This window comes from Euleptes europaea, chromosome 1 (assembly GCF_029931775.1).
Source record: "Euleptes europaea isolate rEulEur1 chromosome 1, rEulEur1.hap1, whole genome shotgun sequence".
Lineage (NCBI taxonomy): Eukaryota > Metazoa > Chordata > Lepidosauria > Squamata > Sphaerodactylidae > Euleptes > Euleptes europaea.
In genome coordinates, this window is record NC_079312.1 from 21,169,546 (window position 1) to 21,196,976 (window position 27,431).

General features: G+C 45.4%; 1 protein-coding gene across 1 annotated transcript; it reads left to right on the top strand.

Moving 5' to 3' along the window:
* The first annotated feature begins 610 nt into the window (after positions 1 to 610).
* On the top strand, positions 611 to 23,537 carry LOC130473329 (vomeronasal type-2 receptor 26-like). Its single transcript, XM_056844855.1, has 6 exons — positions 611 to 617; positions 2,058 to 2,108; positions 4,876 to 5,396; positions 15,740 to 16,019; positions 21,596 to 21,627; positions 23,499 to 23,537. Exons 1-6 carry the CDS (start codon positions 611 to 613, stop codon positions 23,535 to 23,537), a joined length of 930 nt encoding a protein of 309 aa, XP_056700833.1.
* Positions 23,538 to 27,431: the final 3,894 nt, after the last annotated feature.

The window sequence follows — 27,431 nt, forward strand, 5'->3', positions numbered from 1 at the left end:
TCGTCCAGAGTGGGATTTGCATTGCCTTCACAAAAAACATCCCAGAATGGAATGAGAATGACAATAGGATAAACCTCAACATGCATTCCTTTTCCATACAGACAAGGTGTAATGTACTTGTTTACTATGGGGACTCCCACTCCATGATAACTCTAGGTGTGATGATCAAATATGCTAGAGAAAAGTCAAAAACCATCATGGGGAAAGTCTGGATCATAGCAGTTTTGCAGGATTTCAGCTTGAGTGTTTTTTTGAAAATATTTGATATCCAGCACATCCATGGTTCTTTTTCTTTTTTGATCCAGACAAATGGAAAGACCAAATATGGCAATTTTAATTCATTTCTATCTACTCTCAGTAAAATTGGAGAGAGAGCATTTCATTGTTCATATGTAAATCATGGGTTTTCAGTAAAAGGCTGGATAAGATGCAGAGAGAAAGAGGCACGGGAGCCACCATCTCAGGATGAGCTAGAAAGTATCCTGTCTCAAGACAGCTACAGCATTTACAACTCTATCCAGGTTGTGGCATTTGCCTTGAATGTGGTCTACTTGTCCAGATCTAGTCATATGTCAAGTGGTGGCTGGCTGGGACTTCAAAAGTTGCAGCCATGGCAGGTATTCCTTCTCTTACTCTCTCTGAAAATTTCTGTCAGTTGTTCAATTACATATTCATACTCTAATAAGATTTTACACATAGAGGCAAAATGAAATTTAGCATTTTTCCAAGGCACAGATGTTCGTGATGCAGCTCAGCCTGAGGAATGCCCTGAGACCCACCCACCATTGGGTGAGGTGCATTGGAATTGGAGGTGTGCAGGGAACATATAGAGGTAGAGTCACATGACTTCCATCCCAACCACATTTATTGATGGCTGGACAAATATTGCTATCAAGATCCAACACGTTTTTCTTATAGAAAGAGCTTTTTAACATAATTCAAACCAATCCTCCCAGCCCACATACTGTAGAATTATAGGGACCATTATAAGTAAGGCGGAAATATCCAATATGGCTTCCAGTATTTCTAAATGTTGGTGTTTTCTATGTAATTGTAGCTTCATCCTATCCTCAGAAACTTCCAGTTTATTAATAATTCCATGGAAGGAGTCACTTTTGATGAGAATGGAGACATGGCAGTCAATTTTGATATTGTGAACTGGGTGGTGACATCCAATCAATCGGTTGTTAGAGTTAATGTTGGGAGAGTAGAGAGACAATCATCTGCAGAGATCAAATTCACCATTGATCAGGATGCCATTGTGTGGCCCACATGGTTTAATGAGGTAGGGGGAAACATTGCTTTCAATTAATTCACATTAATAGCTGTAATGAAATGTCAGTAACTACATAAGCTACGTAAATGAGATGATTTCTATCAAATGAGTTTACAGTCGAATAACCCAAGGAATAAGAATGGCAGGGCAAAGCATGATGGAATACATATTTGGAGGGTGGTCAACAGCAGGTCTTATTTGTGATGATTGTCAGGAGGGTGCAGTTAGCCTACACTTGCTCTTCCTTCCTAGACTTGGGCCATTGCCCGGATGCTGCCCTGACTTTCCCCATGGCCTTTGCCTAGAAGGCGAAGGGTTTATAGCACCCTGCTCTTTCTCCTTCCACCTACCTTGGAGTAGGTGGCTGTCTTCCTTGGCCTGTATAATCCTTAGCAAGGATTTCTTCCCGAACATTGGGTCAGGTTCTCCCAACAAGGTCCCAACAAGGTCCTAACACCATGCCAACTTCCCCTACACCCGCTCCTTATCTGAACATCTGTTTAAAAGGACTCTGGCATCTTCTCCTTCAGACCTATCTGATCAGGTATAAAATCCTACCTTCACCCCTTACCCTGGTCTTGCCCAACAGCCAAAGTACATGCATTAAAGGAGGGGCGCTGTCATGCCACTGTGGATCATCAGTTCTGCCCTTGGTGGTACATACAGCACTGGAGGTCCCATTGAGTCATTTTCAACTGGATGACTCATTTCTGTAGAGAACAAGCACTCATAGCAAACCCCCTAAAACATTTTCCTTGACACTCCTGTTCTTTATGCTTAGACCCTGCCTCGTTCTTGGTGCACGGAGAGATGTCGCCCTGGATACACCAAGGTGACTAAGGAAGGAGAGCCTCCCTGCTGCTATGATTGTGCTCCGTGTGCGGAAGGGACAGTCTCCACTCAGGAAGGTAGCTGACCCCAAAGGAAAGGGCCAGTCTTTCGAGGGGGATAGAGCAAAGATTCATTAACTTTCTCCTGGGGAGATGTGCAGTAAGATTCTTTCAGCCATCACCTAGGAAGATTTTTAGTCATTAGGGAACACGCTGTACATTAGTCATTATTTACTTACACAAGTTGAGTAATAATAAATTACCTCAGCAGCAGGCCGTGAGAGTCAAAAGATGAGCAGAGAGAGGGTTCTGCCGAGCCACCTGAGATCACTTTCTGCACTTTAAATCATGTCATCCACTCTATTTGAAAATGGAGCAGACTTATCATTAAAGATACGACTATGCCCCCATTACACATCATATGTCCTCATACTGAGTAAACAATCCTTGGAGGATATGCAAAATACAAATATAAGTCATTAAAAGAACAATTCTTATAATTAATGAATAATATTGAAATGATCTATTTATTCGTCAGTCCTTGGCATGCATAACTCATCAGAAAATAAAGCTACGAGTCTCATAACTGGGCACTGGCTTCAGGATATATGGGGAGTTGCAGTGCCAAATCTGAGGGGGATCAGAATATCCTGGCTGATATTATCTAAACCCCACCCCCCATCCCCATGCTATTTGCAGTGGAGGAGAAAGTTCTTCCTTTGTGGCAGGCATACCTCATCAGAAGCTAAGAGTTCTCAAAATTGTCCACCAGCTTCAGCTTGATTGTGGATGTTGCAGTGCTAAACATGAAAGGAATGGGAACCTCCTGACACAGATTAGCTCTAGAACATCCCTCTGACATGTGCAATGGAAACAAAGTTTACTCACAAGAAGCCACGAAGGACAGGCAACACCGACAGGCAGGGTGGAAAATATCCCATGTGTTACCAAATAACGGGGGCTTAACAATTTCCCTGATCAATCGGAACCTGTATGGTATAGTGGTTAGGGTGTCTGACTAGGATCTAAGAGACATACGTTTGAATCATTCTCCACTCTGTCATGGAAGCTTGCTGGGTGACAGGGATCAGTCATACCCTCTCAGCCTAACATCTCACAGGGTGGTTTTTGTGAGGATAAAATGGAGGACAAGAGAACAGGGTCAGCCACTTTGGGTTCATATGAGGGAGAAAGGCCGCACAGACAGCACAGAGAGGGAGGGTGGAAAATATGCCCTCTTATACATAAAAAAGAGGTCTAATAACTTTCCTGAGCTACCAGAGCCAGCATGGTGTAGTGATTTGGGTGTCAGACTAGGATCAAGGAGATCTGTGAAAGAATTGCCACTCTGCCATTCTGCCTAGTTTGTTTGGCCCTCTAGGGCAACTGGTTGGCCACAGTGTGAAAAACAGTATGCAGGAATAGATGGACCAATGGTCTGATCCTGCAAGGGCTCTTCTGATGAAGCTCAGAACTGACTGGATGGTATGTGGACACTGCAGGGTAACATTCCCTAGGCTCAACAATGCTCAAGCAACACACTGCCCAGAGGGACCAGTTTTGATAGATCCATATTGGGGACAAACATGCAGCAAAGGAAGCACACAGAAGGGAGGGTCCTGTGAGCAGTCAAGTTCTGTGAAAGACTTCCACTGCCACCAGGCTCAAATTATATTTTGTCCACTAATTATGAATTTTCTCCACTACTGTCCCAAACATGTCCCAATACATCCAAGATGTCCTTCTGAAATGCATTGGCTTTATAATACAATTCAATTTCAATACCTTTATTGGCATACCATCAAGAAATCAATCAAATAAAAACTAACCTCTAAACATCATTTAACGGCTTTATAATACAAGGGAGGGTTAGGAACCAACCTAAGCTATCAGAGACAGTATAGTGTATTGGTTAGAATGTCAGACTAGGATCAAGGAGATCCAGGTTTGAATCCCCACACTGCCACAGAAGGTGGTTGGGTGACCTTGTGCCAGTCACATGTTCTCAGTTTAACCTACTTCACAAGGTTGTTGTGAGGATAAAATGGAGAACAGAACAGTGTAAGTCACACTGGGTCCCTGTTGGGGAGAAGGCGTGTATGATGTTAATTATCAATATAATTTTGGCTGGAGTTTTAAAAAAAGGATGAGTGTTCTTGCTGTTGTTTCATCTGGTATTGCTCCTACTCTTCTGTTCATTGAGTATTAAAAACATTTAATAATAAATAATAAATAAAATAAAACTGCCAGTAAATATAATAAGTGCAGCAAGATACCAGGTTGGCGAGCAGAAAGAGAAGGGACACATCTAAAAAAAATAATTTAAAAGAAGAGGAGCTGCCACAGACCCCAGCTTCAGTCACACTGCAATATGGGGTCAAGGGAGGCAGGCCTGGGGGGAAGGGAGGCAGGCCTGGGGGGAATGCTTCCATCCTGGCTTCACCTGGATATCTTTACCAGTCACTCCACTGCAGTCTGAATAACATGGATCCTTTAGCCCTATACTGCCTATTTGAATGGGAATCGATCTAAGTACTGGATATTATATGTTCTATGTTCTTTTCAGAACTGCTATGTTCTTTTCAGATGCAAGTCATTGTCATAAATGTGCAGAAGATCAGCATCCAAACAAGATCCAAGATCAATGCATTCCCAAGCATATAACCTTCCTGTCCTACGAAGAACCTTTGGGGATCATTCTAAATTTCTTTACTCTTTCCTTCACCCTAATCACAAGTTTTGTTTTGGAAATCTTCATTCAATACTTAGAAACTCCAATAGTCAAAGCCAACAATCACAGCCTCTCCTATGTTCTCCTCATCTCCCTCCTGCTTTCATTTCTCTCCTCTTTTCTCTTCATCGGTCAGCCCCAGAAGGTGACCTGCCTTCTCCGACAAACAGTTTTCAGCATCATCTTCTCCATTGCCATCTCTTCTGTGTTGGCCAAGACTGTCACTGTGGTGGTGGCCTTCATGGCCTCACAGCCAGGCAGCAGGATGAGGAAATGGCTGCGGAAGAGCTTGGCCAACTCCATTATCTTTTCCTGTTCCGGTATTCAAGTGGGCATCTGCACTCTCTGGCTGGGCATCTCTCCCCCCTTCCCAGAGGCTGACATGCACTCCCAGTCTGGACAGATCGTCCTGCAATGTAACGAAGGGTCTGTCACCATGTTTTATGCTGCCCTCGGCTACATGGGCTTCCTGGCCACCGTCTCCTTCATGGTGGCTTTCCTAGCCAGGAAGCTGCCTGGGGCGTTCAATGAAGCCAAGCTGATCACCTTCAGCATGTTGGTGTTCTGCAGTGTTTGGGTGTCCTTTGTGCCCACCTACCTCAGCACTAAGGGGAAATACATGGTGGCTGTGCAGATCTTCTCCATCTTGATTTCCGGTTTGGGCTTATTGGGCTGCATCTTTCTTCCCAAATGCTACATTATTATACTGAGGCCTCATCTGAATACAAAGGAACATCTAATGATGAAACATAAAGATGAGATCTACTTTTGAGTACATTTTTTAGAATTTTGGTAATCTTTGTCTTTTATGCCCTAATGAAACAATATACTTGTCTTTGCATGCTTTGTAGTGTAATTAGAATAAATCTCTCTTCCTTGCACATACTTTATGAAAGGAACTCATTATATATGATGGTAGGACGTGAGTAAAGACCCTGGATGTCCACAGGTCATTTGTTTCTGTGCTTTATGTGTACCATTTCCTCACAACCTGTGTTCAGGTGTGTTTGATACAACTGGACTTTTCAGAGTGTTACCTCAGGACCCCTGTAACTTCAAGTCCAGATAAGATACTGCTACAGAAAGCAGATCCCTTATTAATCAGGCCACGAAATCATGATCTACACTACTAGGAGATAAGAGAAATTAAATGCTGTCTTTTGAGAAGGTAACCAGAAAATTTTGCAGACCCTCTGTCTAAAGGCTTCTCATGTGACGTCATGAGATCTCCCCAAATCTGGACTAACAAGATGGGTTCAAGCTACTGCCAATAGTTCTTGTTAGCAATTTACTGACATATTGACAAATAGGAAACTATCAGAGCTATCACCATACTTACCTGAGTTAATTGGTTGTGACCCTAGCCTCTCATGCCCAGTTTTCCTGGCACATGTGGATTAGTGCGCAGGAGAAAGCCAACAACGCAGAAAGCCAAGGAATGGAACAGACCTAGATGTTACTCTGGACCAAGCTGCAAAGTGCTAGCAGGACCCTGCAGATGGCAAGCAGTGCTGTAGACCCAGGGACGGAAGTGGCCTGAACTCCATCTTGGATGTAGCTGCACAGTAGTGGAGGAGAAAACTGTCTCCAACCCCGCCTGCAACCCCCCTGAGCCATGGAAGAGCTGCTCCCTTCTGGACAATGGACAGTACATTGTAACATTTGCATAAGTTCTCTGTTCATCCACATTGGCTTCGTTGATCCCCTACCATGTTTTTGTCTTGTTGGAATACTGATGGTTTGAGCTTGTAAGAGCTCTTTCCTTCGAGCTGATTTTAATGGTTGCTTAGTCCCATTGGCTGATTGGGACACCACTGCAACTTTTAGTTATTATTTCTCTGTATGTATTGATTTAGCATAGTTTTATTGTGTATATCTATTATTAATCCAGCATTTTATTAACCTCGTATCCTGGACATGTTTGTAATGGCCTACGGCTAAATGCAAATAAAGCTATTACTTACTTGTAAGAGCTCTTCTTTTAGGAGAGCCCAACCTTCACTTGCTGCTTTCCCTTCGAGAATTCTTGCCTATTAAATGACTCTCATCATGCCTCTGAGTCCATTAAAGTTTGCCCTGCTAAAAATCTAACATATACATCTGGCTATGAACCTCCATGGTCCTCCACTGCAAAAGAAATTCTAGGAGGGCATATTCATTCCCCCCTAGGGTCCTTACCACCAAACGGGTCCAGAGAAGGGCAAGAAAGACGGTGAAGGGGCTGGAGACCAAGTCCTATGAGGAAAGGTTGAAGGAGCTAGGGATGTTTAGCATGAAGAGGAGAAGACTGAGAGGGGATATGATAACTATGTTCAAGTACTTGAAGGTAGGGCTGTTGATTCAGTTCGGCCCGAACCGAAAAAAAGGCCAAATTTCTCTTGATTCGGTGGTTTTTCGGTTCAGATGAACCGAACTCAAAAAAGGGGGGAACCGGGGAGCCGAATTCTACTGGAAGGCGCAGATCTGTTTCCCGCCACCCCGCGCCACCCCGCGTGTCTTCAGGGAGCTTCCCTGGAGACCCACGGACTGCCCTTTAAACAGATCTGCGCTCCCGGCCGGAGCTGTCTGGGCAGAGGAGTTTCCAGACCCCCCGCCCCTCCCGCCGGGACTCTGGGGAAGGGGGTGGGGAGGTTGTCAAGCCCCTCTGCCCAGCCAGCGCTGGCTGGGCAGAGGCGTTTCCAGACCCCCCGCCCCTCCCGCCGGGACTTTGGGGAAGGGGGTGGGGAGGTTGTCAAGCCCCTCTGCCCAGCCAGCGCTGGCTGGGCAGAGGTGTTTCCAGACCCCCGCCCCTCCCGCCGGGACTCTGCAGAAGGGAGTGGGGAGGTTGTCAAGCCCCTCTGCCCAGCCAGCGCTGGCAGGGCAGAGGGGTTTCCAGACCCCCACCCCTCCCGCCGGGACTCTGCGGAAGGGGTGGGGAGGTTGTCAAACCCCTCTGCCCAGCCAGCGCTGGCTGGGCAGAGGCGTTTCCAGACCCCCCGCCCCTCCCGCCGGGACTCTGTGGAAGGGGGTGGGGGGTTGTCAGGCGCAGATCTGTCCCCCCCCCTGCAGGCCTTCACGGGGCTTCCATGAAGGCATGCGGGGGGCCCTTTAAACAGATCTGTTTAAAGAGCCCCCCAGGCCCTGTGAAGGCTCTTTAAAGACCCCGCCCCTTCCCACTCTTTGAAGTGGTGGGCCCCGCCTGGGTAGGGACGCCCAGCACTTCAAAGATCCGGCCGAATTTTCCCCCGAACTCCGGATCTCACCTGAATTTCGGGGATCCAAAGCGGGGGAGTTCGGACTTCAGCACGTCCCGAATTAAAACGGGCCAAATTTTGCCGAAGCCAAACTGTACCGAATTTTTTTTTTCAACCGCCCTACTTGAAGGGCTGTCATATTGAGGAGGGTGCCGAGTTGTTTTCTGTTGCTCAAGAAGGTCGGACGGGTTGAAATTCAATCAAAAGAGTTTCCTTCTAAACATTAGGAAGGATTTTCTAACAGTTAGAGTGGTTCCTCAGTGGAACAGGCTTCCTCGAGGTTTTTAAGAAGAGGTTAGGTGGCCATCTGTCAGCAATGCTGATTCTGTGACCTTAGGCAGATGATGAGAGGGAGGGCATCTTGGCCATCTTCTGGTCACTAGGTGTGTGGGGGGGAGGAAGTTGTGAATTTCCTGCATGGTGTAGGGGGTTGGACTTGATGGCCCTTGTGGTCCCTTCCAACTCTATGATTCTATGAAATACAGCCACTGCAGTTCCCAAAACTATAGTATATTGCAGAAATGAGAATGACTTCAACAGTTGTCTCCTGGATGCACAATTAAGACTAGCTGACTTCATTGTGCTTACCTGGGCCATGTCCGCACTGGGCATTTGCGGCGCCATCTTCTGGGGGCTTTCCTTGCATGTTCCCACTTACTCTGTTCGAAGGATCTCCGAAGCGTCATCAGAGTGCAATTTCTCCGCGGTAAGAGGATCCGCTTACACGGCGAAGTAAAAAAATGAAGCGTCTTCCTCACCGGGAGCCTTACAGTGGGAACATGCAATCAGTGTTGAATCCACTCCCTGCTGCCAGCCCACTTCCTGCTGCCAGCCAACCACCCCACTCCTCCCGCCTCCCTAAGGGACGCTGGACCAATCGCCGTCCTCTTGCTTCCAGCGCCGACTGGGCATGTGTGGGAGCCCGTTGATCCCGGCTTATCACATGCAGTGAAGAAAGGCAGCGCGGTGGGAACAGAAATATAAAGTCGAGTTGGATTCTTGTGTTCTGGACACGTTGAAATTGCGAGGTAAGTTGCTAGTGCGTTCACGGGCCTGGTTTGGTATATGCAAAAATGTGGATTTAGGAGAACACTTCACATACTCTAAGCCTCTTGAACACAATTGCTAGGTGCAACAGATGTTGCTACTTAAAAAATAAAAACACATTTGTTGTTCTTGCTCACAGTTCTCTTATGCTCATTGCCATCTTAGGAAACAGGGCTGGAGAAGGCCTCTGTTTGGGACCCCAGAGTCCCAGTGCCAGTTGGAGCAGGAAAAGGGAGGCTAGGCAGACTACTAGGCAGCTCCATATGGTCATAATGATTGGGAATAACTAATGCAGATTCTGTACATATTTGTACACATCAAAATGGAACAGCTTTATGTTAAATTCCGTAAGTCAGTCAGACCTCACTGATCTGTCCCCTTGCTGAACCATGAAAGAGTAGAGGACCAAAGTGGTAAGTCTCATAATGACATATTTTCCAGCCAGGCATCTGCGCAGGGAGCCACACACAGTGCTGCAGAGTTGGCACTTGCCCTTATAATCGTGGAAATCATGGTGATTTACTGCTCCTCTTACCAACACTCAAGAGGCCTTCCCTAACATCACCTATGAAGATAATTACATGAACGTCAAAATCAAGTACAGGGTGATTTGTCAAATACAGTCTGAAAAGGATAGTGTATACATATCTCCTGAGGACCTGGGCCGAGATTTAGGGCAGCTGGGTGAGGGAGCTGTGCTGTCGTGTGATTCAGTGTCATCCCCTTGGATCAGAATCCAGTGCTGGGCTCCATCTGTAGAAGAACAGTCTCTGCACTGCAAGAGGTTTTGAGCTTCTTCTAGTTAGATCCATTTGGGAAGCAGCTTTACCAGGCATACCCAGGATGACCCTGCTGCTGCTGTTGCTGCTCTCTGGACTATTGTCCTATCTCTTCTGCAGGGTTATGGAGGCAAAGTGCCTGTTTAATATAACTGATCGAAGAAGTCCCCTGAACTATTACAGGCCAGGTGACTTGGCCATTGGTGGAATCACGTCTATGGCAAACACTGTGCTTAAGCCATATAGTTTCTCCAAGCCTCCCTATGTTAGATTTACAGCGTAAGTAATGATGTGTTGATGGATTTAATGCTACTCAATCTGAGTCTGCTTTCAAGCTCTGTTTCTCACGGACAGTCCCTGATTTCTGGGAGCTGCCATTAGAAAGTTGTATCCCTCTTTTGTTTGATTGGCCTTTGTAAGAAATATGATACTGGGCTGGCATAGATGAAGGATTGGTCTGATTCAGCAGAGCTCTTATAATGTTCTGATGTTTCTATTTTGTCTTTTGGGGAGATTTGTGCAGGTATGAACAGGGAGCCACCCCATATGCTGAAACTGTCACTTAACATGCTGTAACCAAGGAGCTCATCCTCAGCTGTTAAGTATGGCAATATCTTTAGGGTCATAAGCTTTTGTCTGTGGTAAGATCTTTCTTGGGAGGGAAGGCAGCATGTTGTAGCCCGATATCATCAGATCTCAGAAGCTAAGAAGGGCCAGGGCTTGGATGGGCGACCACCAAGGAAGACTCTGCAGAGGAAGGCAATGGCAAGCCAGCTTCTTCTCACTCGTCTTGAAAGCTCCTTGTTGGGATCGCCATAAGCCAGTTGTGACCTGATGGCACTTACATATGTCAGGGTAATCCTTTCATTGCCGGTGCAGCTTTCCTTCTTGTCCCATGTAAAACTGCCTAGTTGATCATAAGTACAAGTTGGAATTGATGAAGGTTTAGTCTGATTCAGCAGAGCTCTTATAATGTTTTTGTCTTTTTGGGGTGATTTGTGCAAGTATGAACTGAAAGCCATTCCATATGCCGAAACGGTCACTTAACATGCTGCAACTGGTGAGCTCATTCTCAACTGTTAACTCTAGAAAAGAGCAAGAGTCCAGTAGCACCTTAAAGACTAACAAAAATATTTTCTGGCACGGTATGAGCTTTCGTGAGCCACAGCTCACTTCTTCAGATACAGCTAGAATGTGAATCTATCTGTCTTTAAGTAGAGGAGAGTGAATTCAGACAAGCATTAGTATGTAAATGTTCACAGTATGTAAATGTGAACAGCGGGCGTGATGGGATTAGGTATGGTATGCAGAAGAGTCTGTGATGTCCAGGGGAGAGATGGGTGTGAAGAAATCAGCATTGGTAATGAGCCATGAATGCAAGGTCTTTATTCAGCCCAGGTAAATGCATTGTCTTTAGTTTTAATATCAACTGTAATTCAGCAGTTGCTCTTTCCAGTCTCCCTTTGAAATTCCTTTGTAAGAGAACTGCTACTCTTAAATCTGCAACAGAATGTCCTGGAAGGTTGAAATGTTCTCCCACTGGTTTTTGAATATTGTGGTTTCTGATGTCAGACTTTTCATCAATCCATTTAATCTTTGTCTAAGAGACTGACCTGTTTGTCCAATGTAGATTGTGGAAGGGCCCTGCTGGCATGTGATGGCATAAATCACATTAGAAGATGAGCAGGAGTATGAACCTGAGATAGTATGGCTGACATTGGTGGGTCCAGAGATGATGTTCCTAGAATCTATATGAGGGCAAAGTTGGCACCTTGGTTTGTTGCAGGCCTTGGTGCCAGAGTCCATGTTCCTGTTAAGTAGTTTATCATCATGGGTGAGTGATGCGAGAAAATGTAAGTTCATTGTGTATGGCCCTCTCTGCCTGCTTCTTACCAAAGCAACGCCAGATAGTGTAATGGGAAACCACAAACCATGTTCTCAGGACAGTCTCAGAGCACACATTCATTGTAGTAAGGCATATAGGTTTATTATAGGTCAGTGATGGCGAACCTTTTAGAGACCGAGTGCCCAAACTGCAACCCAAAACCCACTTATTCATCGTAAAGTGCCAGCACGGCAATTTAACCTGAATACTGAGGTTTTAGTTTAGAAAAAACAACTCATATGTTAACATCTTATGCTCACAAGCATAAAATGATCCAAACAAAGTAAGGAAAGCAATCCCAAGTGCTTTCATTGATTTAAAATTATTTGGCAGAGAATTCCACACTTTAAGGATTTCATTTTCAGAACTAACTGTACTATCCTTTGTCATCCATAAAATTAAATCATGGCAATGACTGACAAACACCATTTTCCCCATCTGCATTCTCAAAACTCTGCAGGGGGGCTTATTGTTGAGTTGTGCATCTGAGTGGCAAGTCCAACGCAAAACCTCCCATTCACAAATAGACAACAAACCCCCCCCCCATGCAGTTTTGAGAATCTGGATGTGGGAAATGTGCATCTGAGTGGCAAGTCCAAGGCAAAACCTCCCATTCACAAATGGACAAAAAACACACACCCCCATGCAGTTTTGAGAATCTGGATGGGGTAAATGTGCATCTCAGTGGCAAGTCCAAGGCAAAACCTCTCTTTCACAAATAGACAAAAAAAAAAAACCCCATGCAGTTTTGAGAATCTGGATGGGGTAAATGTGCATCTCAGTGGCAAGTCCAAGGCAAAACCTCTCTTTCACAAATAGACAACCCCCCCCCCATGCAGTTTTGAGAATCTGGATGGGGTAAATGTGCATCTCAGTGGCAAGTCCAAGGCAAAACCTCTCTTTCACAAATAGACAACTAACCCCCCCCCCATGCAGTTTTGAGAATCTGGATGGGGTAAATGTGCATCTCAGTGGCAAGTCCAAGGCAAAACCTCTCTTTCACAAATAGACAAAAAAAAACCCCATGCAGTTTTGAGACTCTGGATGGGGTAAATGTGCATCTAAGTGGCAAGTCCAAGGCAAAACCTCTCTTTCACAAATAGACAACTAACCCCCCCCCCCATGCAGTTTTGAGACTCTGGATGGGGTAAATGTGCATCTCAGTGGCAAGTCCAAGGCAAAACCTCTCTTTCACAAATAGACAAAAAAAAACCCATGCACTTTTGTAGCGTGGCGGCCGGCAGGGCAGCCCTCGGGGCCGAGCATGAGCGGGCGGCGGCGGGTCTGGAGCGGCGCCTGGGTGGGGTGGCGGCGCTGCTGCTGCTGCTAAGGCGGAGCGAGGCAACGGAGGCAGATGGCGTCGAGACCGCCAGGAGAGGGCGGGGGATGGGCGGGGGACGGGCGGGGGGGGGGGCGGCGGCTCCACGCGTGCCCATAGAAAGGGCTCGGCATGCCGCTTGTGGCACGCGTGCCATAGGTTCGCCAACACGGGAGTAGGTGGCTGCATGTCCTCCTTGGCCAGTATAATCTCCCAGTACTTATCAAGGATTTCTTCTCCAACAACAGGTCAGGTTCGTCCAAAGGGATCCTAACACCATACCAACTTCCCCCACACCAGCTCCTTATCTGAGCATGTGCCACTGCTTCAAATCTCTCTGGCATCTTCACCTTCAGACCTATCTGATCAGGCCAAAAATCCTGCCTTCACCCCTTACCCTGGTATTGACCAATACCCAAAGTACAGCCATTAAAGCAGGGTCCCTGCCATGCCATTGGGGATCATCAGTTCTGCCCTTGGTGGTACATACAATGCTGACTCCCATTGAGTCATTTTCAACTAGATGACTCATTTCTGTAGAAAATATGCACACATAGCAAACCCCCTAATACTTTTTCCTTGACACTCCTTTTCTTTATGCTTAGACCCTGCCTCGTTCTTGGTGTACGGAAAGCTGTCGCCCTGGATACGCCAAGGCGACTAAGGAAGGAGAGCCTCCCTGCTGCTATGATTGTGTTCCATGTGCGGAAGGGACAGTCTCCACTCAGGAAGGTAGCTAACCCCAAAGGAAAGGGCCAGTCTTTCGAGGGGGATAGAGCAAATATTCATTAACTTTCTCCTGGGGAGATGTGCAGTAAGATTCTTTTAGCCATCACCGAGGAAGATTTTTAGACATTCGGGAACACGCTTGTACGCTGGTAATTATTTACTTACACAAGTTGAGTAAGAATAAATTACCTCAGCAGCAGGCCGTGAGAGTCAAAAGATGAGCAGACAGAGAGTTGAGCCGGGCCACCTGTGAGCAATTTCTGCACTTTAAATCATGTCATCCATTCTATTTGAAAATGGAGCAGCCTTTTCATTAAAGATATGAATCTGCCACCATTACAGTTCATATGTCCTCATACCGAGTAAACAATCCTTGAAGGATGGGCAAAATAAAAATATAAGTCATAAAAGAACAATTCTTATAATTAATGTATAATATTGAAATGATCTATTTATCCGTCAGTCCATGGCTTGCAGAACTCACCAGAAAATAAAAGCTATGAGTCTCATAACTGGGCACTGGTTTCAGGATGTATGGGGAGTTGCAGTGCCAAATCTGAGGGAAACAGAATATCCTGGCTGATATCATCTAAACCCCACCCCCATACTTTTTGCAATGGAGGCGAAGGCTCTTCCTTTGTGGCAGGAATACCTCATCAGAAGCTAAGAGTTCTCAAAATTGTCCCCCAGCTTCAGCTTGATTGTGGATGCTGCAGTGCTAAACATGAAAGGAATTGGAGCCTCCTGACACAGATTAGCTATAGAACATCCCTCTGACATGAGCAATGGAAATGAAGTTTACTTACAAGAAACCAAGAAGGACAGGCAGCACAGACAGGGAGGGTGGAAAAATGTCCCATTTGTTAACCAAATTCAAGGGGCTTAACAATTTTCCTGATCTATCAGAAACTGTATGGTATAGTGGTTAGAGTGTCTGACCAGGACTGAAGAGACACATGTTTGACTCTCCACTCTGTCATGGATGCTTGCCCGGTGATAGGAATCAGTCACACCCTCTCAGCATAACATCTCACAGGGTGGTTTTTGTGAGGGTAAAATGGAGGACAGAACAAGGTAAGTCACACTGGGTCCCTGTTGGGGAGAATAGGTGTGTGACGTTAGTAATCAATATAATTTTGGCTGGAGTTTTTGTTGTTGTTGTTGTTGTTGTTGTTTTTTAAAGGATGAGTGTTCTTGCTGTTGTTTCATCTGGTATTGCTGCTACTCTTCTCTTCATTGAGTATTAAATAAATTTAATTATAAATAATTAATAAAATAAAACTGCAGTTAAATATAATAACTGTAGCAAGATACCAGGTTGGGAAGCAGAACCTGAAGGGACACATCTAATAAATAATAATTTAAAAGAAAAAGAGCTGCTGCAGACCCCAGTGTCAGTCACACTGCATTGTGGGACCATGGTGGGGTCAGGGCAACAAGATGCTTCCATCATAGCTTCAGAATGATGTCTTTTGGGCTCACTTTACCAGTCACTCCACTGCAGTCTGAATAGCCTGCGAAGAACCTTATGCTAAGACAGAACTTAGCATCCTTTAGCCCTGTACTGCCTATTTGAATGGGAATCGATCTCCGTACTGGATATTATACTGAAACTAGTATGTTCTTTTCAGATGCAAGTCATTGTCATAAATGTGCAGAAGATCAGTATCCAAACAAGGTCCGAGATCAATGCATTCCCAAGCATATAACCTTCCTGTCCTATGAAGACCTTTTGGGGATCATCCTAAATTTCTTTACTGTTTCCTTCATCCTAATCACAAGTTTTGTTCTGGGAATCTTCATTCAATACTTAGAAACTCCAATAGTCAAGCCAACAATCGCAACCTCTCCTATGTTCTCCTCGTCTCCCTTCTGCTTTCATTTCTCTCCTCTTTTCTCTTCATTGGTCAGCCCCAGAAGCTGACCTGCCTTCTCCGACAAACAGTCTTAAGCATCATCTTCTCCGTTGCCGTCTCTTCTGTGTTGGCCAAGACTGTCACTGTGGTGGTGGCCTTCATGGCCTCACAGCCAGGCAGCAGGATGAGGAAATGGCTGGGGAAGAGCATGGCCAACTCCATTGTCTTTTCCTGCTCCGGTGTTCAAGTGGGCATCTGCACTCTCTGGCTGGGCATCTCTCCCCCCTTCCCAGAGGCTGACATGCACTCCCAGCCTGGACAGATCGTCCTGCAATGTAATGAAGGGTCTGTCACCATGTTTTATGCTGCCCTCGGCGACATGGGCTTCCTGGCCGCCGTCTCCTTCACAGTGGCTTTCCTAGCCAGGAAGCTGCCTGGGGCCTTCAATGAAGCCAAGCGGATCACCTTCAGCATGTTGGTGTTCTGCAGTGTTTGGGTGTCCTTTGTGCCCACCTACCTGAGCACCAAGGGGAAATACATGGTGGCTGTGCAGGTGTTCTCCATCTTGGTCTCCAGTTTGGGCTTACTGGGCTGCATCTTTCTTCCCAAATGCTACATTATTATACTGAAGCCTCATCTGAATACAAAAGAACAACTAATGATGAAACATAAAGGTGAGATCTACTTTTGAGTACATTTTTTAAAAAAATTGGTAATCTTTGTCTTTTATGTTCTTGTGAAACAAAATACTTGTCTTTGCACACTTGGTGGTGTGTTTAGAATAAATCTCTCTTCCTTGCACATACTTCATGAAAGGAACAAATTATATATGATGGTAGGACATGAATAAAGACCCTGGATGTCCACAGGTGATTTTGTTTCTGTGCTTTCTGTGTACCATTTCCTCTCAACCTGCATCCAGTTGTGTTTGATACAACTGGACTTTTCAGAGTGTTACCTCAGAATCCCTGTAATTTCATGTCCAGATAAGATAGTGGTACAGAAAGCAGATCCCTTATTAATCAGGCCAAGAAATGATGATCTACCCTACTAGAAGATAAGAGATATTAAATGTCTTATGAGTAGGGTTGCCAGGTGCCTGCTGGTGGTGGGCAACCCTCCGGCAATTGTCCCCTCTGCCCTCCGATCACTTGAGGGTCTGGGGGCAAATGTGCATACACGGAGGGCTGTCCATTCGTTTCGGCCCGAACCGAAAAACAGCCAAATTTCCCCTGATTCGGAGGTTTTTATTTCAGGACGAACCGAACTCAAAAATGGCAGGAAACCGGGGGAGCCGAATTCAGCTAGTTCGGGAGTTCACAAATAAATTCGGCAAATTCGGGGTGTCAGCAAGCAGCATTCTCCTCCCCCGGCCAATTGGTGGCCAAGCTGGGTCTTCTTCTGGCCAATCAGTCAGGATTGAGTACTGGAGGAATCAGCTGCTGCGCGGCCGGGCAGGGGAGAGAAAGAGAGTGAGAGAAATCCTTGTGGGGGTGCTTGTGCACATTCGCTCCTTCCCGTGGCTGCAGGGGGTGCATTTTTGGGGGTAGAGACCCCAAACTTTCAGTGGAGCTTCAGACGAGCCTTCTTAAGAGACCCCCCAAGTTTTGTAAACGTTGGGTCAAGGGGTCCCGAGATATGGGCTCCACCCCTTTTCCCTCTCCCCTTTTCCATTTCCGTGGCTGCAGGGGGCGCTTTTTTGGGGGTGCAGCCCCCAAACTTTCAGCATAGATTCAGACGAGCCTTCTTAAGAAACCCCCCAAGTTTTGTAAAGATGGGTTCAGTGGGGGCAGAAATATGGGCTCCCCCCTTTTCTCTTTCCATGGCTGCAGGGGGTGTATTTTTGGGGGTGCAGCCCCCAAACATTCAGCATAGCTTCAGATTGTCTGAAGCTATGCTGAAAGTTTGGGGGCTGAACCCCCCAAAAAGCGCCCCCTGCAGCCACAGAAATGGAAAAGGGGGAGAGGAAAAAGGGGTGGAGCCCATATCTCGGGGGGCCCTAACCCAATGTTTACAAAACTTGGGGGGTCTCTTAAGAAGGCTCATCTGAAGCTCCGTTGAAAGTTTGGGGTCTGTACCACCAAAAATGCGCCCCCTGCAGCCATGGAAAGAAAAAAGGGGGGAGCCCATATCTCGGGACCCCCTGACCCAATGTTTACAAAACTTGGGTGGTCTCTTAAGAAGCCTTGTCTGAAGCTCCGCTGAAAGTTTGGGGTTGGCACACCCAAAAATGCGCCCTCTGCAGCCACGGAAAAGAGCGAATGTGCACAAGCACCCACACACACACAGAGAGGAGGATTTCCCTCTCTCTCTCCCCGGCCGGGCCGCACATCGGCTGATTCCTCCAGTATTCAATCCTGACTGATTGGCCAGAAGAAGACCCAGCTTGGCCACCGATTGGCCGGGGAAGGAGAATGCTGCTTACTGACGGTTATGCTGCTTACTGACGGCCCCGAATTTGCCGGATTTATTCGTGAACTCCCGAACTCGCTGAATTTGGCTCCCCAGTTGCCCTCCATTTTTTAGTTCGGTTCGTCCCGAACTAAAAACCTCCGAATCAGAGGAAATTCGGCTGATTTTCAGTTCGGGCCGAACCGAATCAACAGCCCTACTGTTCATCACCGTTCTTTGCTTGTGAAGCAGATTGGCAGTGGGGCATCCCTGGCCAGTGCCCCATCCGTTCTGAATAGCATGCATGCATATTATGCAGGTCCAGTACAATCTGCTGGCACTTTGCCAGGATTTCGTCCCCTACAAGGGATCAGGTTCTCCCAACCACTTTCTAACAGCATCCCACCTCCCCCTGTGCTGGCTCCTTATGTGAGCATATGATACTGCTCGAATGTCTCTGGCATCTTGCCCTTCACACTTTTCTGATCAGATCTCCACCCCTTGCCCAGCTATTACACAGCAGCCAGAGCAGATGTCTCTACTATGCTACTGTGAACCAACAAGACTGCATGGGAGGTCCAGTTGAGTCGTTTCCAAATGGATGAATCATTTCTATAGAGCTCGCTCTCTCTCTCTCTCTCTCTCTCATACACACACACACACACACACACTCAAGGAAGCAATTCCAATGACATTTAGTTTGACACACCTCGTCTTTATGCTTAGAGCCTGCCCCATTCTAGGTGCACCGAGAGTTGTCCACCTGGATACACCAAGGTGATAAAGGAAGGAGAACCTCTCTGCTGCTATGATTGTTTTCCATGTCCAGAAGGGACAATCTCTACTTCAGAAGGTAGGTCTTGCCCGAGAGCCCCAGTTGGAGGGAGAGCGGAGGGGCAAAAACTGTACTTCCAGCCTCAGTTTTTCCTCTTTGGCTCACATGAGCAGTCATTCCACTTCAATCAGGACCACGTACAAAGTGCCTTATACCGAGTTAGACTTTTGGATCAGTTTGCCAGAACTTTGCTTGGCATTTATTGGCCAGAGTTTCAGGGCTTGATGTCTGATGTGGTTTTGGCTGGTGGTGTTAAGGAGCCAGGACTTTCTGCAATGAAGCAGTTCAATCTGACTCTGAAATTGTCCCAGATCCTATCATGAGTTTTTACTTCTTGATGTCTCCCTCCTCCCAATATTGTCCTGGATTCCTGGCATATAATATGCACTTCCAGATATATATTGTCAATTAATGGTTGTAAAACAGATGGGGTGATACTGAAATTAATATGTTCTATTCGGATGCAAGTCACTGCGATAAATGTCCAGAAGATCAGAGGCCTCATCTGAATACAAAGGAACAACTAAGGATGAAACATGAAGATGGCATTGGCTTTTGAACACATTCTTTTAAATATTTGTAATCCTTATCTACACCATTCTGAATCCAATGTACTTGTCTTGGCATTTACCCCTCTAGGCTTTTATTAGATCCAATCTTTCTTATTTTCACATACATTAGAAAAGAAACTAGTTATACATAATGACGGGGAAGGTATAATGACATGAGATAGCTGTAGGCCATTTTGTTTTAAAGATTTACTTGTGTCCTTTTATCACTACTTGATTCCATATAGAGATGTTTGAATATTACCTCATATGTTCATTGTATTGCTGGGTTGGCCATGAAGATCGTCTTCATTACAGTTTCACAGTGGCTTGATTTTTCTGTTCATTTGTTTGGGATCATCTAGATAAGGTCTTCAATGGGTCTATCATCTATGTTGCCCTTTTTATTTAAATGCCGAATCATACCCACAGCCTTCTTCCTATCTAGTCAGTGTTGCCTCTGCCCTGAACTTGTACATTGTAATTGGTTCCAAATAATTTCCTCTAGAAGTTTACTATTTCTATCCTGTTAGCTTTTAAACAGAGAAGTTTACAGTTGGTCTCTTGGGGACCCTGATCGGATGGAGAGATGGCATTAAAATAGTTGGCATTAAAATGTTTTGAACTAACATAAAAACAAACAAACAAAGGAAATCTTTGTCACTTTCCAAGATAAACAAAATGTGTGAAAGTTCTGCCACAGGGAGAATGTCATAAGCCCACTTTTGTTGGAAACTGGCATGAGATTTCATAAATGCATTGTGAAGTTGCAGTTTTAGCAATGAATGAACAAGTCAAAAAAGGCACCCAACCTCTTTAAAAAGACTGGATGAGCACAAGAATGCAGAAGTGAAGGCAAAGTTTCAAAGTCCGGGAGTGATATTGGACCCAGTCCTACCACTGGATGAGCAAGTGGCAGCTGTGGCCAAGTGCACCTTTTACCAGCGTCGACACGTTAGCCAGCTGCAGCCTTTCCTAGGCAGGAAAGATCTGGCCACTGTGGTGATTGATCTGGTGACATCTACATTACATTACTGCACTCCACTCTGCTTGGGCTGTCCTTCCAAATTCCAGTTGGTACAGAATTGTGCAGCCAGGATGTTAACTAGAATTGGTCTTAGGGACTGTATCACTCCAGTTTTGGCTCACCTGTTCCATAATATTAATATTGGTAATAAAGATGACAACAACAACAACAAACCTCTCTCCACTTCAGGTAGGGAACATACCAACCTTGGCCAGCTACGAGGCCTGACAACTGGAGCTAGGTTTTCAATGTGACTTGTGAGCCTACAACTCAAGCTAACCAGGATAGAAGAACTGTTGTGAGCGGGAGACCCAAGACAGCCCTCCTGTTGGAAGAAAAGCCTCCAGCCTGGCCTAGCACTTTCAAGAGGAAAACCTGCAACAAAGAATTAAGAAAAGAATTTTCAGCCTTTTTTGTTTTCTTGAGTCTTGTAGGGTCATTTATCCAGGCAGGAAAGCACTTGACCAAGAGCACCAGCCCATAGTGAGGAGAGTCACGCACGGAGTGGACTACAGAGTGGACTTCCCATCCTGAACTTCTCAGACATTTACATTGTTTCTTCTTGCAGTATAGTGGTTAATAAGAATGAGGTCTGAAAGGTAGGGTTGCCAACCTCCAGGTACCAGCCAGGAGATCTACTGCTATTATAACTGATCTCCAGCCAATAGAGATCAGTTCACCTGGAGAAAATGGCCTCTTTGGCAGTTGGACTCTTATGGGATTGAAGTCCCTCCTTTCCTCAAACCCTGCCCTCTGCAGGCTCCACCCCAAAAACCTCCCGGCAGTGGCGAAGAGGGACCTGGCAATCCTACTTTATTTATTACTTGACATATAAATAAATTATTTCTTTAAAACATTTATTCCACTTCTCCTGAAGAAAACGGCTGCTTCAGAAGGTGGGCTGCAGGGCATTATACCCTGCCTGGGAACCTTCCCTTGTGAGACCCCAGTCTCTCTGGCGTCACATTCAAATCTCCATGTATTTTTGAGCCAGAAAATGGCAACCTAGATAGAGAACATCCAGGCTATACAGGGCTCTGGGGAAGCTGTCCAGTAGACCCAATCTTGGGGGACTAAGGTTAGTTGAACTTTACTCTCTTGTAATTTTAGGTAATGCTAGCTTAGCCAAGTACAGCGTCTTGGTAAGTGGGAGGCTGATGGGTTGCCAACTTTCCCTAGTTTTCCTTGATCGCTAACCAAGATCCTTGAGGTGCAGCTCCGTGGGAGCTATTGATCCATGCAGCAAGCTGATCCCTTCTTGTAGCGGTAGCAGTGCGGGTCAGGTTGCTTGAATGGTATGCAGTACAGCTTAGGTAAGCATTCTGGGGCATCGTTTGGATGGAGAAGGGTTAACCTTCAGACCAGGCCTGAGGCCTTGGGGCCTTCATGGACCTAGGACAGGAAGCCCTTGAGTGGTGTCATTATCCTTGACCCATAGACCATGCAGCTAGGGGCATAGAAAGTGACACACCTCCCTCAAGCATCAGGAGGCCTTGGCAAGGAGGAGCCCGAGCCAGGATGTGCGTGATGGCTCAAGGCTCAGAGCCAGGATGGTCTGGTCCATAAATTCAGGGATGCACAAACAACAGGAGGCCTGACTCTTCTGCATCTCACCAATTGTCCGCATGTAGAGTGGCCAACCTCCAGGTACTAGCTGGCTTTGGAATGGGGCTTGGCCTGTGGGCATCGCTGGGTATTGCAGCCTGCTCTGGGGCAAGGGCAGCATAAGTTGACCTCTTTGTGCTTCCCTGGTTTGGTGTATGCAAGCTGTGGGTGTAGGAGAACACTTCACATGCTGTAAGCCTCTTGCACAGCAAGTAGTTAGTGTTTTCGCCAATCGCTGGTTGCAACCGATGTGAACATGCTACTTAAAAATAAATAAAAACACATGCCAACAGCTATCTGGAGTTTGAGAAGGGGGTGAAAAATGAGAGTACAAAGACATTCAGTCTCACTGTGGGTAAACATTGTGACCTCTGTTCACATGTCTTTCTGCAAACTATGTTGCATGAAATGGACTTATGAAGGGAGGGGGGAGAGTGTTGAGTAGGTGTTTTGTTTTTGTTTTTAAATCAAAAGATATCAGTAACATAATTCACACTAGAGGCATGAAAAGCCGATACATGTGTCATCTCTAATGCTCATCAAAATGTAAAGAAACAGGGCTGGGAAAGACCTCCATTTGAGACCCCAGAGTCCCAATACCAGTTGGAGCAGGAAAAGGGAGGCTAGATGGACAACCAGGCAGCTTCTTGTGGTCATAATGTATGGGAAGAACTAGGGCAGTTTTAAACATTCATACACATCAAAATGAACAAGTACATCTTTTCCAGCCAGGCACCTGCGCATGGAGCCACAGACAGTGTCAAGGATGCTGCAGAGGTGGCCCTTGCCCTTATAATGATGAAAATCATGGTGATGTACTGTTCCTCTTAACATACTCAGCAGGCTTTTTGTAAGATCACCTTTGGAGAAAATTGCATGAACATCAGACTCAAGGAAGAGCACATAGTGATTTGTCAAATACAAGTTGAAACGATATGTGCATAAATGTCTCCTGAGGACCTGGGAGCAGCTGTACTGTTGCATGAATCAGTTTCATCCTCTTGCATCAGCATCCAGCACTGGGCCCCATCTGCATAAGTACAGTCTCTGTTAGGGCTTCTTCTAGTTAAAGGCATTTGGGAAGCGGCTTTATCAGGCACACCTAGGATGACCCTGCTGCTCTTGCTGCTTCTCTCTGGGCTGCTGCCCCATGTCTCCTGCTACGTTCGGAAGGCAAAGTGCCCTGTCAATGTGACAACTGATCTAGCAGACCCACTGAACTATTACAGGCCGGGTGATTTGACCATCGGTGGAATCACTGCTACAGCATTCACATATTGTTGGCCTTACGTTTTCTCCAAGCCTCCCTCTACCACATTAGGATTTGGGAAACGGCTTTGTCAGGCACACCTAAGATGACCCTGCTGCTGTTGCTGCTCTCTGGGCTGCTGCCTCATCTCTCCTGCAGGCTTCCGAAGGCAAAGTGCCCCGTCAATATGATAACTGATCTAACAATCCCACTGAACTATTACAGGCCGGGTGACTTGACCATCGGTGGAATCACTGCTACAGCAATCAATGATCATCGGCCTTACGTTTTCTCCAAGCCTCCCTCTACTACAGTAGATGAGTAAGCAATGATGTGTGATGGACTGAATGTTATTCAATTTTAATCTGCTTTCACACTCTATGTAATACGTACAGTTCCTGTTTTCTGGGATTCACCCTGGGAAAATTGTATCCTTTTTTCTTTTTTCTTTTGTCTAATTGCCCACTGTGAAACACAGTATTGGACTGATGAATGTTTGGTCCGATCTAGCAGTAAAGGTAAAGGTCCCCTGTGCAAGCACCACGTCATTCCTGACCCATGGGGTGACATCACATCCCGACGCTTACTAGGCAGACTTTGTTTATGGGGTGGTTTGCCAGTGCTTTCCCCAGTCATCTTCCCTTTACCCCCAGCAAGCTGGGTACTCATTTTACCAACTTTGGAAGGATGGAAGGCTGAGTCAACCTTGAGCCGGCTACCTGAAACCGACTTCTGTCAGGATCGAACTCAGGTCGTGAGCAGAGCTTGGACTGCAGTACTGCAGCTTACCACTCTGAGCCATGGGGCTCTTGTTATTTGCTTTATGGTTCCATATTCCCATATGGGGAGACAGTGAGCCACCCCATATGGTGAACCTATCCCTTAACCCACTGCAACTGGTGAGCCCATTCTCAACTGTTAAGTATGACTGCTTGTTGAGGACCAAAAACTTTTGTCTGTGGGTAAGACCCTTCTTTAGGATCATCTAGATATGAAATACCAGTGCTGCTTTCCCTACTTTCCCCCACAGCACTTCCTAGCCAATCATAAGTTCATCCATGCCTGTTATAAAAAAGGAAACATAATTTTAAGCATTGTTTACCTTTAAAGGAAAGAAATTGGTATGGTCAATTTCCTAATAATTTCCTTTACTTCGGAAGAAACCCAGGTTAAAATCCAAGGGAGACCTTTGGCCAGCCTCCTGTTCTTGGGTGGAAGGCATATATCAGAGCATGCAATTTTTTTCGCTTGATAACTTGACCATAAAAAAGGGTGACAGAGGGATATCGGGCAAGTAGATCTGAGCAAATCAGATGAATGGTGTTTGGGGCAACTTTATTTTTAGAAGGTTGCAACCTCCAACCTTTTTAATGAAAAAAAGTTCTTTTTCATGAGAAAGTTGCTCTCGTTGCTCAAAATAAAAGCCACATTGTCACAAATTTAAAATTGTAGAACATAATGAACAAATCATCTTAGGTGATATAAATCAGTGCTCCAGTGGAGGTGGTGCCTGCATTAGCTGCACCCTGGATATGGCCCAGTGTAATACGCTGTTTGTTTGCAACACTCACACAAAGAAGGACCAAACTGTCTGTAATCAGAAAATGGCAAAAGTTGCAACCATTGTAAAGCCTATTGTTTATTTTAATTACTCACGAGTAGAGTGCCTGGAAAGGCCCTGAACAGGAAGGAAGCAGGATTTAGCACATCAGCATTGAACACCAGATGAAATGTAACCACACATACTATTTTGCAGCAAACATTGGGTGCTGAACATCATAGATCTCCTGCCCTTCTTATTTGCCACTTGGGAAATCAATAAACACCCCGGGATGCTATCCAACAGCACTCTGGGATACAACGTCTACGAGAACTATTTCAATGCAAGAAGGACTTCTGACGCAACGGTAGACCTGCTGTCTGGTGGACAGGCGAATGTTCCAAACTACAGCTGCTGCAGAGGGCAAAATAATCTCTTGGTTGTTCTTGAGGGGGCCGACTCTGAAACCTCCAACCAGATTTCAAACATCTTAAGCATCTACAAAATGCCTCAGGTATGAATTTAGCGGGTGTGTGAGCTGCGTCTCCTTCAGAGATGTCAAAAGGGAGGTACTGAGAGCCACAAAAAGACTGTAGAGTCTGAAAATGATTTTGCATGGGGAAGAACATGAGGCTTTTCTTCCTCTAGGGTTCCCGTGCATTTAGGTTTCCCACTGTGATCTGCGGTCAAACATTTAACAAGTTTTTAGTACCATGCAAGTATCTCTGTCAAAGATAGGACATTTTGGAGGACTTTGATTCATAGGGTCTCCATGAGTGGGAAGTGACTTGGCGGACTTCACACACACACACAAGTATCACAAGCCTAGTCCCCCCACCAACTGTGATGTAACAGTTATGTGCCTATAAGTCAGCACCTGCATCCACATTGACTGTCCCACTGGTGAGCATTTTGATAATTATGCATCATTATAGGTAACAAACAGCTTTTGTCTTGACTGCAAGGCCAACACCAGTCTCTTCCTTTCCTGACTAGATCGGCTATGCTTTTGTGAATCATGTGCTCAAAGATGAAACACAGTTGCCTTTTTTCTACCGGATGGGCCCAAAGCAAGATTCATATTACATGGGGATTGTGAAGTTGATCCTACACTTCAGATGGACGTGGATCGGTCTCCTTGCTCCAGACAATGACAAAGGAGAGAGATTCCTGAGGACGTTGTCTTCTGTGGTCATCAAGAGTGGGATTTGCATTGCCTTCACAGAAAGCTACGCAGAATACAAAGGGAATGCCCTGGGACCAATGTATTGGCCATATTCACTTTTCATGCAGACAAGGTGTAATGTAGTTGTTTACCATGGGGACTACATCTCCATAGTTTTGGTGGGAATGCTGATCAAATTTGCTGACGAAATGCAGACACCCCTTGTGGGGAAAATTTGGATTACAGCAGTTTTGCATGATTTCACCTTGAGGTGGTTTTTCAAATTAGCTGATAAATACCCCATCCATGGTTCTTTTATCTTTTTGATCCCGACAACGTATGACCGAAAGGCCAAATATGACAATCTTATTTCCTTTCTCGTTGATCTTGCTAGAATAGTAAAGGGAGCATTCCTTTGTTCATATTCAAACCATGTACTGTCTGTGAAAGGCTGGACAAGATGCAGAGAGAAAGAGGAACTGCAGACCCCATCCCAGGATGAGCATGAAAGTATCCTATCTCAAGATAGCCACAGTATCTACCACTCCATCCAGGTGGTGACACGTGCCTTGAATGCTGCCTACTTATCCAGATATAATCAGATGTCGAGTGGAGGCTGGCTAGGACTTCAGAAGGTGCAGCCATGGCAGGTATTCCTTCTCTTATGCTCTCTGAAAAAAAAATTTTTTTAAATCGTATTAATAAAAAAAGAAACAGAGATAGAAAAGAGACAAAGAGGAATAGAAAAATACATGAAAAATGAAGCAGGTTCTGGGTGGTCATACAAAGATCTGATAATATTACAATAATTTTTCTATTCTACTTATAAACTGTTGTGCAAAGTTTCTAGCCTCTTAAATAATAGATCCTCTTAATTTTTCCTTGCTTGTTCATTCTCTGTATTGTTAACATTTTAACACAATAATCCTTGCCTTCACTGCGTATTCTACTAATTTTAACATTAATGCTAATTATTTTTAAATTAAAGTCTAACTTCTCTAGGATAAGTTTATAACCAACCATACCCAATATTGTTTATACAGCATTTTATGATGCCTGGACAAATAGTGTTATGAAGGTACCAGCAGGTTTTTCTTATAGACAGAGCTTTCTTAACACAATTCAAAATGGTCCTCCCATCCCACATTCTGTAGAACTATAGTGACCATTATATATTACTATTTGTTGCCTCTTGATGCTGTCCAAAATCTTCTGCTAGAACCACTGTAGCTCACCTGGCCCAATGCTAACGGTGGCCCCTGCTTGAACAATTCGCTTTACAATGCTAAACCAAGCCTATGTTTCTGAAGATTCACACTGGCAGTGTGAAACAGACACTGTGATTCTGGAGGTCCCAAGCACTGTCCCTGGATCACAGGAGACTGAG